This window comes from Corylus avellana, chromosome 8, assembly GCF_965113065.1.
Source record: "Corylus avellana chromosome 8, dhCorAvel1.hap1.2, whole genome shotgun sequence".
In the NCBI taxonomy this organism is placed as follows: domain Eukaryota; kingdom Viridiplantae; phylum Streptophyta; class Magnoliopsida; order Fagales; family Betulaceae; genus Corylus; species Corylus avellana.
In genome coordinates, this window is record NC_142497.1 from 3949172 (window position 1) to 3961550 (window position 12379).

At 34.6% G+C, this 12379-nt stretch overlaps 1 protein-coding gene across 1 annotated transcript; it reads left to right on the forward strand.

The window, feature by feature from the left end:
• The first annotated feature begins 4380 nt into the window (after positions 1-4380).
• LOC132164482 (aluminum-activated malate transporter 8-like) lies at positions 4381-7141 on the forward strand. Its single transcript, XM_059575001.2, has 6 exons — positions 4381-4700; positions 5347-5487; positions 5586-5861; positions 5959-6071; positions 6230-6373; positions 6520-7141. Exons 1-6 carry the CDS (start codon positions 4430-4432, stop codon positions 6871-6873), a joined length of 1299 nt encoding a protein of 432 aa, XP_059430984.2. The 5' UTR covers positions 4381-4429; the 3' UTR covers positions 6874-7141.
• The last annotated feature ends 5238 nt before the right edge of the window (positions 7142-12379 follow it).

Genomic DNA, 12379 nt, shown 5'->3' on the forward strand with positions numbered 1-12379 from the left:
CTTTAAATCATGAATTACTATGCATTTTGAGAAGAATCCTCAAATTTCAAAAATTCTCAATTTCACCTCTGAATTTTCAATTTGATGCAATGTACCCCTTTCTGTCAATTTTTAAATGCTAAAAATGCTAAAATGACTATTATACCCTTGACATTTTTATAAAATTTTAAATTTACCCTTAATTTTAAATAAAAAATAATAATTTTATTATTAAAAAAAAGTAAAATGTGAACTTTTTTTTTTTTTTTTTTTTTTCAATTTTTCATTTAAAAAAAAAAAAAAGAAAAAGAAAAATGAAGGGTAATTTGGTTTTTTTGGGATTTCCGTTAGGGTTTAACGGAAATTGACAGACGAGGCAAATGGCATCAAATTGAAAGTTGAAAGAGTAAAATTGAGAGCTTTTGAAATTTAAGAAGTCTTCTCAAAATGCGTGGTAGTTCAGAAATCTTTTGTGAATATTCTCCTATATTTAAATTTGAAGTTAATATATCTAACGATATAATTAAATATTATTTAATTTTTTTAAAAAAAACGTGCTAGTATTGACTTTATACATATTGTTAGATATATTAAACTTAAATCATGAAATGGAGAGGATCCTATTCTTGCTTTGCTGTATTTAGTGTTTGGCATAAAATTCAAAATTTATTTTCTACTTTATATTACATTAATTAGAGGTGGAAAGATTAACTGTTTATCGTTTGCCGACCAACAACTGACTTCCGGCAGTCAGTATGATTTTTTTTTCTTGTCGGTTAAATGACAATTAACCGATTTTTCAAGTAAAATTTGAATTTTATCTAGTAGATTTCCTTTTTTGTTTTGTCCAACTAATTTGTGGTTGCCTTTTTGATCAATGTTCTATAGACTTACCTTTTCTTTTCATTTATAAAGTATATGCTTTACTGATTCTGTAGTTAAAAAGAAATTGATAAATCTTAACGTAAAAACTTGTAACCGACAATTAACGGATTACTTAATTGTTAACCGACTAATTGACAAACCGAAAAAATAGAAGCTATTCCTTTTCGGTAACCGACTTCCACGATTTGGTAAGCAAAATGCTCCTACCGACACCAATTAAACCGATACCCACCTCTGCCATCATTTCCTCTCTCAAGACTCTTTTAAACACACGCTATTGTGTTTATTGCACATATACGCGTGAAGAAACATTGACAAACCATAGCATATGAGTACTATCTTCGCACTATCAATTAATTGTCCATATCAACTTCAACAACAACCTTCCTCCGGCCAGCAAAGCATGAACAACATCTAGTGTTATCTTCTAGTTTGACCTTTAGTGAGCCGAGATATCTGCTAAACTCAACAACCTTCCAAGTTGCATATGGCTACTGTTTGGTCGATAAGGTCTATAAGAACATAAAATTGGCAATGTACAAATTTTCCTTATAATCTTTGACAATTGCTCCCGCACCCATGCATCTTCTTGTTGAAAATATCTAATCATCTTCTTGTTGGGGGTGGATTGCATCATTAGGACCAATGCTATGGTTTTGACTTTCACATATATCATATTGATTTTGACCAAGAGAAAAAGAATTGCTGTTTGATTTTGTACCCAGGCTAACTCTTATATATAGATTAATGATAAGTTGACTTCACACAGATTTTTTAAACTTAATTCTTTTGTCGTTTTGTGAAAGCCAAAAGCTTTTCTCAATCTTTTTTTGTTAAACTAATGATTAAATGATTAAATATATCTCTTCATATTAATTTAAGCTTTTGGGATAACTGGTAATTTAATATGATATCAGAGCCAAAAGTCCTGAGTTTGAACCTTGATTCGGTCAAATCACCCCCCATTTAAATTAAATATTGCATGTGTTGGGCCTCACCTATTAAAAGAGAGTTTAAGCCCACACATGATGGGGAATGTTAAACTAATGTAAGTAATTAAATATATTTCTTCCTATCAGCTTAAGCTTTTGGGATGAATGGTAATTTAACATTTTTGGACCCCTTTGAGTATAATAGGAATTAAAGAAAGATCAATGTTTAATAACTTATTAATATTAAAACATGTAATTCTTAATTTTTTTAATGATAATTTTAAGTAAAATAAAAAAAAAAATTACTCAACTAAATAATAGTTATGCTTTCAATTCAAGAGCTCATAAGACGTCCCTAAAGGGTAGCTCAATCGACTGAGGACCACGTCTCAAAAAGTAGAGGTCTCTAGTTCGAATCCCTCACATCCGTCTTATGCGGACATGTCAAAAAAAAAAAAAAAAAGCTCATAAGGGTTAATAAATGCTCCCACCCTGTTATTGATGAAATTAGTAGAGGATTGGAATTTGTACTGAAGTAAATTTTTGTTAATAAGAATTATTAGTTATCAGTTAGGGTTAAGATTAGTTTTATCTTAAAATTAAGTTTATCATTAGTTGAGTATTATTTATTTTATCTTATTGTAAGTGTTTATTTAAATACATTAGAAAATTAATGAAATTATCGATGAGTTAATTTATCAAATGTTTAATTTTGTTGTTGAGGCTTGGGATCCCTCGAACTATCTTAAAGTAAGGAGGCTTAGGATTTTTCGAATTATCTTTTAAAAAATCTCTTTTTCTTTTTAATTTTCCAACACAGATTATATGTGGGTACCAAACAATTGGTATAAGAGATAGGTTGCCTATCGATCACCATAGACCCAACCATGTTTGTCAGAGTCTTCATGATGCTAGAGTAAAAAGTTTCTAGGAAAGTTATGCAATGGTGAGTTCTCTTGAAACCTATGAAAGAACATGGCCTTAAAATCTGTTAGGGAAGAGGCTAGTGACTCGAGGACTCTTTTGAGGATGAGGATTCGACTTTGCTTGCAAAGAAGTTTATAAAATTCCTCAGGGCTAAAAAGGGAAACAGTGAGAACAAGTCCTCCAAGTTTTCTAATAAATCTAAGGGTGACTTCAATGGAGCTAGCCTTCCTAGAAAAGAAGAACTAAGAACTCTCAAAGCATCCAATGACATGAGTTTCTAGTGTTTTTTTTTTTTTTTTTTTGGCGTATTCAAGCTAAATGTCTACTTTATAAGAAATATAAGGAAAATGCCACGAATGTGACCTTAAGGGAAATACCAGGAAAGTTGACACCATTCATCCATTGAGGGGTAGTACTAATAGACTAATAGTTATCTTACGTACGTACCTAGTGATAGGATGGTCACTCCATGCCTAGGATTGTACTTCTTGCGCCATCATTCATCCTAGTGCATGTTATCTAGCCATCATTCATCCTGGTGCATTGTACTTCTTGCGCAATTGCGCTTTTCATATGGCCACAAATTTCTTTTAAGTTTGTTGGGAAAAAATTTATTTCAACCTATTTCTAATAAGTGATAAGTGTTATGTCTAGAATTGTACTACTCTAATAGTAAAATGGCAATAAATGACTATTAAAATATTAAAAAAAACATGTAAAAGATGACACTAGTCACTTATTAGAGTAATTTGGAGGAAATTTATGTACTTTTCATATATGCCTTTTTGCATTGCATTGTGTCTTATTTTTGGTTCTTTATTTGTGTTTCATTTTTTTAATAAAAAAGGGTTCCTATTTGTGTATTTTTGGGTGCATAGTCTTTAAATCACCATTAAAGTTTATTTTTAGTCTTATGCAAGAAGATTGATTTTTATGATAGATTTAGTGTTTATGTGCATAACTAGTGTCGAATATTTAGCTTATGCTTGCCATTTGTGCACAATATGATTTCCACAAGTTAAGTTTGGCCGCACGTGTGAGTGTGAGTGTTTGATAGGCAATTATTTGTGAAGATATTACATTTTTTAAGGACCAAATAATTGACTAATTCAACCTAAGGTTTATATTTCGGAAAATGTGAAAATGTGAAAATCTCAAATTTTAAAATCTGAAAATCTCATATTTTATAAAATCTGAGAGAATCCAAATCCTAATATATTATAACACTAGCTATTAGGGTTCTGTGTTGCAGATGGAACAAAGTAGAAGATTAGTCAGAGTTTTGGAGTTATTGCGGTAGGAGACAAATGGGTCATTTATTGAATACAAGTTGGATTTTTCCTGCAAAGACTTTGTTAGTATAAACTGATTGCATAATTAATCTTATATAGCTAGTGGAGTGATTTGACCTCTAAAGAGTTCTTTCAAAGGTTTTAATTTTATCACCAAAATTGTTGTGTGAGATATCTTTATTGCTTTGATTAATTTTGGTGATTGATTGTGTGGCTGTTGTTTTTTTTATTTGTTGATTTTATTGGAAAACACTTATTCACCACGTGCACCCTCTAGGTGTTGTTTGGAGTCGTTGAGCGAAAACATTATATATACCTGCAGCCAAGCCCTCATCTCCTTCCACTCTTGTAGGGCTATTCCCACATCGATCATTCTCTCTCAACTATTGCTATCTTCCCTTACAACGCATAGAAATGATTATTGAATCTCAAAGTGATCATGAAAATGCATGGGGATGGCTCAAGGCCTTGCCTGAGAAGTTATGGGGAAAGGTAGTAGATGTTGCAGAGAAGATAAAGAAACTTGGAGAAGATGATCCACGAAGAATTATTCATTCCCTAAAAGTAGGGCTGGCTCTCACCTTGGTTTCCTTATTCTACTACATCCAACCACTCTACGATGGTTTTGGTGCCAATTCAATGTGGGCTGTTTTAACTGTCATTGTTGTCTGCGAGTTTTCTGTTGGTAAGCTTCTAATTTGTTTACAAGATGATTGATGAATTTATTTACAATAGAACAACCAGGGGCAAAAACAGGATTTTTAATGTGCGGAGACGGAATTTTTTTTTTTTTGATAAGTTAGGAACATTGACTTATAATATTAATACAAAAGCACACAAATAAATATAATTTATTTATACGTGTGTTTGTACTTGTTTATATAAAATAAAAACATAGAATTTTTAAATTTAATCTCATACCATCATAAACACACAATAATATAAACAATTAGCAAACAAACTAAACATGATCTATAGAGTTCAAAAAAATGATACCAATAATAAATATTGTAAACTCAAATGACTACAAAATAGTCACTCAAAAAATAAATAAAAATAGAAATTTTCATCATATTCTACACTTTTGCAAAAATAAATGCAAGGAAAAACAAGATGTGCGAAAGATGGCTAAGAATGACGCATAAAATGTTAATTTTGGGGGGACAAATATATCAAATTTGGGAGAATGAATTAATACGTATATTTTATAAAGAATTGTAAAAAAATTGGGGGAGATTCGTCTCCACCCTTACGTCCGCCCCTGAGAACAACTAATGACATGGAGCTAACAATATTTTCTGATTTTGGTTTTCTTCTGCCATCTTTTACAGGAGCAACACTAGGAAAAGGCTTAAACAGGATGCTGGCAACCTTATCAGCTGGTGCTCTAGGCATTGGAGTCCATTCCCTAGCAACTCTGTCTGGTGACACAGGGCAGCCCATAATACTTGGGTTCTTTGTCTTTTTGATAGGTATATATATATATATATATATTACATTAAGTCAGATTCTTTGTGTTTCATATTTAGTTCAAAATTGTCAAACTCATTTCATTGTGGTGCTCATGCAGCTGCAACAGTTACATTTGCAAGATTCATTCCAGCAATGAAGGCAAGATATGATTATGGGCTGCTGATATTCATATTGACCTTCTCCTTGATATCCGTATCGAGTTACCGAGAAAATGATCAGGTGCTAGTTATGGCCCATCAGAGGCTAACCACAATCATGGTTGGTAGTTTTATTGCCATTGTTACATGCATTTGTATACGCCCTGTTTGGATTGGAGAGAATCTTAACAATCTGGTAGCTAACAACATGGAAAAGCTTGGGAAATCCTTAGAAGGTATATATCTAAACCTCCTTTATATATATATATATAAAACTCCTTTCTATTTTATTTATTTTGTAATTAATTGCGTTGTTTTGTTAATCACTTGCAGGATTTGGGCGTGAATACTTCAGCATACCAGAAGAAGGGCCGTCTATGGATGATAAATCATTTCTTCAAGGATATAAAAGCGTTCTCACTTCAAAAGAAACCGAACAAGCTATGGTGGGTATACAATTCTTATAGTCATTGTTAAAATATAATTAAATGATTAAATTCATCTATTTCTATTATTTAAATCTTTTAAAATAAGCGATGGTTTAACATGATATCTTAAATCTCCACCACCACCTGATTTAAACTTGTTTTTTTAAATGTTTCAGGCAAATCTAGCAAGATGGGAAGTGTGGAACTTTCGTTTTGGATTCCGACATCCTTGGAAACAGTACCTCAAAATTGGAACCCTTAGTCGGCAATGTGCCAACAAAGTTGATGCTCTTAACAGCTACCTTAACACTAAGATCCAGGTAATCTCTTTCATAAACATGTAATGATATTGATGAATATATATATATATATATATATATATATATGACATTTTTCTGCAGAGATTTAAGTAGACTAAACTTGTATGTACTAATTAATTGAAGCCTCTTATTTTTGTTCCTTTCAGTTTCAGACACCAAGTGAGTTCCAAAGCAAAATCCAAGAGCCATGCACAAAGATTTGCTCAGAATCTGGGCAAGCACTGAAGGAATTAGCATTAGGGCTAAAAAAGGTGATGAACCAGCCAACATCAGTTTATCTCCATATTGAACGCTCAAAAATGGCAGCGGAGAATCTGAAATCATTGCTCAATACAACGAGCCTTTGCGAAAATGATAATCTCCAAGTGATCATTCCAACTGGTGCAGTTGCTTTAATTCTAGTGGATATCGTGCCATACATAGAGAAGATCTCAGAGGCTCTGCATGAATTAGCCTCCCTTGCACATTTCAAGAGGGTGGAAGCCAGAGTGTCGCCATAGTAATTAATCACAATATTTGCTCCATCAGGGAACATGCAACATCATTAATATCGATCCTATGGTCGATAACAAGTGGGTGTTCTTGATAGGAAATAACAAGCTAGCTAGGGTCGTTACCAAGGGAAATGGAGAGGATCCTATTCTTTTCCTGTATAAAAGGAAAAGAGAATCGTGGTTGGGATTAACGCATTAAATAGATATTGTAATTAGCCTTAATGTTTGGTTTGGCAAGTGGGAATGTTTTATTTATTTTTTTATTTTTTATTTTTTATTTTTTATTTTTTTTGAAGGAAAATGAGAATGTTATCCCCTCACATTGGTCGAGGTTCTAATAATCTCCTGATTAAAAAATTTAAGTGCATGGAGTTTACTCATGCATGCATGCATTGAATACTAGTATTAATTATTCTATTTTCAGCCCTTCGAAAAAAAAAAAAAAAAAGGACCGTGAGTTTTAAAAAGTGATTAATCGCTTTATGAGGTTCGACCAATGTGAGCATATGTGGGACCGTGAGTTAAACTTAAAAAAATGATTTTTTTTAGTCAAATTTTAACTAAAGATTAGAGAGTTCAATAAAAAAGCTCTGGTCATCATTAATAGGTATTTAATCTTGGATTTGAAGTAAAGTTTAAAGAACTCATCATATAATTGCCAACTTCAAAAGATTGATTGTTAAAATAATGGACGGTCTGAAAAAAAAAAAAAAAAAAAAAGAAGAACACACATCAAAATAGAGAAGAAAAAATGGGTAGAAATGAGAGAAAAATAAGGCATCAAATAACGGGTAAGGAGAAAAACAGGCACACATCGCCTCACCTCATAATTAATAAGTGAGTCCCTTCATCTTATGGCACTACTTATCTCATGTAAGCAGGATGCCCTAGCAAGTCGTAAAGCTAAACCCATGCTAGCCTAAAAGACTTTTCTTCACTCCACACAAACTAATAGATTAGTGAAATGTACTAGCAAATTAATCAAGCAGTAGGTTGTGATGATCTAAATAGATATTCTTCAATTGACCGTGGGCCGAAGTACCGATCAAAGGTACCTGCAAAGAAGGGAAAGATAAGTATATTAGAGTCTATCGGAGCGAGCCAATGGGAGATATGTTCAATGCTTAAGTTGGTATGACATGATTGAGAAGAATAGAAGATGGAGTTCAAGAGGAGACGAAAGTCCCCTTTTACTTGGTGTCTATTACATTTTATAGCCGGTTTGCCATATATAACGGCCAGCCATATAGCACGTACTTATTGGAGACTTTCCTGATGTGGCGTTCCCCAAGTCTTGTGACTCCTACAAACCATAATTTCTAGTGCAATGCTTTGTGGTTAAAGTTGGGTTCATTGGGTGATGACCAAGTATTCGGTTTTGTTAGAATATTATATTTCCGTAATATTCTCAATATATTATGGAAATATTTGATACCGTATTCATTATTGTAAATATGCTGATTTTATGTGATTTTGTAATTATTGTATTTTCTTTCTTTTATGGTCTCATTCAACTATAAATAGGTCATTATATTCTATTGTACAATTGAACACATGTCATAAATACAATTTTCTCCTCTACAATTATCTTTCTGTTGTCTTATTCTACATGATATCAGAGCCACCGTTTTCTTGGTGCCTCTTTTAAGCCTCTCTTCCCTTTCCATATAAGTTTTTTTTTTTGTTTTTTTGTTTTTGTTTTTTTTTTTTTTAAACAATACACCAAACACTTGTTGCGGTTGTTTTTGTATGTGACAGAAATTGTAAAGGTCTTTTAGCTTAAAATCGAAGATTCTCGGAAGAAGAGAGTTCCAAAATCGTCGTCACGCGCCTCCCTCTATCCAACACGTGCCGGTCACCTTCTCGGGGTGTCAAATTCATGCACCTCGCGCTCGCCACGCTCCTCCACGCACCAAACCTACGCTGCTCCGCTGTAGCGCGTCACACTAGATCCCTTCCTGCTGGTCCATACTTCTTCTTGTGCAGCGTGTTGCACCTGATAAGTCCCTACTAGTCCATATTAGTTGTTGTGCGCGCGCCATACGTGATTGCTTCCTGAGGCTATACCTGCACCTCCGCCACATCGGATTACTGCTTTCAGGTTTATTTATTTAATATTTTTCCCTTTCAGAAAATGAAAAAATGTCTACCAATCTTGATAATATTGTCCGTCCAATTGACAATATTTTAGACGGTTTCAATTATATGTTGTGGGCTCAAAATATGGAAGTTTTTTTTAGAGGGAGAAAATTATGGCATTATGTTTATGGAGATGTTGCTGCACCCACACAAAAAGAAGGTGAATCAGCTGACAAATTTGCCAATCAACTTGAAGATTGGGATAATGCAAATTATAAGATTATTTCTTGGTTTATCAATACTTCAGTTCCTTTCATCCATAGTTTGCTCCCCAAGCTTGGAAATGCAAAGGCTGCCGGAGAGTTTTTGGCAAAACGATACAATTGTACTTATGATGCCTCACTAGAGTTTCAGATTGAAACTAAATTCTGTCAGACACGTTAGGAGTCAGGTCAGTCTATTGTTGATTTTTATTCTTAAACTAATAATCTTTGGGAGCAATTATCTGCTAAAGATCCGCAATTGAAGTATCTTGAAAATGTGGAAATATTCGCAAAGTATCGGGATCGTCGAAAGTTTATGCATTTCATAATGGCTCTTCATGCAAATTTTGAATCCACCCGGGCTCCTCTCTTACACCGCAATCCTCTTCCCACATTAGAAGCTGCTATAACAGAACTTATATATTTCTGAACAGACTTGACTATCCACTATGCATTGCAATCTCTAGATGTGGTTGTTGCTACTACACCTCAAAGTGTTCCTAGATTTCATCCTAGATGATCCACACCGCAGTCGTCCTCCACGAAGTTAATTTTCAACTATTGCAAACAACCAGATCACTCTATTGCTAATTTCTACAAGCTCCAAAACAGACGTCAGTCACAGGCTCCTTTCCAACAGACACCCACGGTTGTTTCATCTGGTTCCTCTGCACATGCATCTTACACTGAGAACCCATCTTAATCCTCTGCTCTCACTGCATCTAACGTTGAGGCATTAATCCATTAGGTTCTGTCTCGTTCTTCTACTGCCTTGTCCATCACATCAGGTAAAACTTCATGGTTCATCGACTTTGCGATTTATATTGCTGATTGTTCTAGGTTACTTGTTAGTCATAGTGAGTCTGTTTTTTCGCTTAATTTGTCTGTTGATAACACATATCTCGGTCCCCAATTGTCATTAAATCTTCTTTCAGTTGGCCAAATTTATGAACTAAGTTTTGATTTGACATTTTCTAACAGGGGTGTTGATGTGCAGGATCCACAGACTCGTCAACTAATTGGGATCAGCTGTAAGATTGGACATCTTTTTGAGCTTTTATTCCTGCAGACTCCTACTCACTCAGCAGTTGTTGTCACAACATTCATTGCCTCTTCCAACTTATGGCATTCTCATTTGGGTCATGCCTCTCTACCACGTGTCCAACTTCTTGCATCTCAAGGTCATATAGGATCAGTAGATGTAAAATCTTTTGATTGTGTTTCTTGTCATCTTGAAAAACAAACACATTTATCTTTTAATAAAAGTGAGTCTTCATCTTTTGCACCATTTGATTTGCTTCATTCTGATATTTGGGGCCTTACCCCTGTTCCCATTGAGGGAGGATCTCGTTATTTTCTTATTTTTCTTGATATTACTCTACTTGGATATATTTATTATAGCATCGCTCTGAACTCACTCAAGTTTATCTAAATTTTCATCAAATGGTACAAACCCAATTTTCTCGTACCATCAAAATTTTTCGTTCAGATAATGCTATAGAGTATAATGAGAAATCTTTTCAATTTTTTTTTTTAAAAAAAATGGGACCCTCTCTCATCGTTCTTGCCCTTACACTTCTTAGCAAAATGGACATGTAGAATGCAAACATCGTCACATCTTATACACTATAAGAGCTCTTCTCATCTCTGCCTCTCTTCCTAAACGTTTTTAGGGTGAGCTTGTTCTCACTGCTATTTACACGATTACTCGTGCGCCTTCTCGACTATTCACAACCAAACTCCTTATGAGCGCTTGCATGGTAACACACTCAACTATTCTTTGCATCGCATCTTTGGTTGTATTTGTTTTGTCACTCTTCCTCCACATGAGCATATCAAACTTGAACCCCGCTCTCACCTGTATTGTTTCCTTCGTTATGGCATCACTCAAAAAGGTTATTGCTGCTATGACCCCATTGCCTGACGAATTCGGATATCTCGTCATGTGGAGTTCTGGGAACATAAAATGTTCACCAATCAAATGCATTTTTCGCATTCCTCCTCCGCATATTTTCCTGTCTTCATTAACCCTTCCATTGTCTTATTTCTTGGATCATCTGCAAATAACTCAAGTCATTGGACGAACCTTCTATGGTTGCTTCTAATTTTCCTAATTCGATTAGAGATCCTCCTGCTCCATCACACACTCCTGAGCCTTCCCATGAACCTTGTCGCTCCGATAGGGTAAGAGCACCACCTACCCATCTCCATGATTATCATTGTTTTTTTGTTCTTGCCACTCTTCACGAACCAAACTCTTATTGTGAGGATAGTGCTGACCCTGTTTGGCAGAAATCTATGTCTGATGAACTAGATGCCCTTTTTAAAACCCATACATGGGACCTAGTGGATTTGCCTCCTCGGAAGTTTGCAGTGAGATGTAAGTAGGTTTATAAAATTAAGACTCATGTAGATGGATCTGTGGAACGCTATAAGGCTCATCTTGTTGCGCGCGAAAGGCTTTGCTTAGGAGTATGGTATTGACTATGAGGAGACTTTTGCTCTTGTTGCTAAACTGGCCTCTGTTAGATCCTTACTTGTAGTTACTGATGTTCGTCATTGGTAGTTATTTCAGATGGATGTAAGAAACTCATTCCTCAATGGTGATCTTACAGAAAAAGTCTATATGCACCCTCCACCTGGCTATCACCATACGCCACACAAAGTTTGTAGACTCCGTCGAGCACTTTATGGTCTCAAGCAGGCTCTTCGTATTTGGTTTGCCAAGTTCTGTTTTGTGGTTGCTCAACAAGGCTTTGTTTATAGTTCAAGGCTGTGGAAGCAACGATATCCTTTGTGTTTTGAACTGTAACCCATCAAAGCACACTTTTTTGACCAGAATTCAAACTTGTGAATATTGGAAGGTCGAAGATTTGGAAACCAGACACAACCAAAGATACGTAGGAATTTATAGTCAGGAATTGATTTAAATAATTTTTGGTAAGGAGACATGTAACGTAGAGTTGGAGTTGCTAACCTATTTATGAGATAGCATGTAGTTTGACATGCCTCATCCAATAAAGCTTTGGAAACATTATTGTCAACTAAAAGAGCTAAAGTAGTATTAATTATGTGATGGTGCTTCCTTTCGACACACCCTTGTTGTTGATGAGTGTGTGGACAGGAGATCCGATGAATAATTCCAATCTTTTTAAAAAAGGATGAGAGAG

Excerpts from the sequence above, each read along its gene's own strand:
- LOC132164482 (XM_059575001.2), top strand. The coding sequence starts at position 4,430 with ATGATTATTGAATCTCAAAGTGATCATGAAAATGCATGGGGATGGCTC. Across the intron at positions 4,701-5,346 it reads TGTCTGCGAGTTTTCTGTTG|GAGCAACACTAGGAAAAGGC; the intron begins GTAAGCTTCTAA and ends CATCTTTTACAG. Across the intron at positions 5,488-5,585 it reads GTTCTTTGTCTTTTTGATAG|CTGCAACAGTTACATTTGCA; the intron begins GTATATATATAT and ends GTGCTCATGCAG.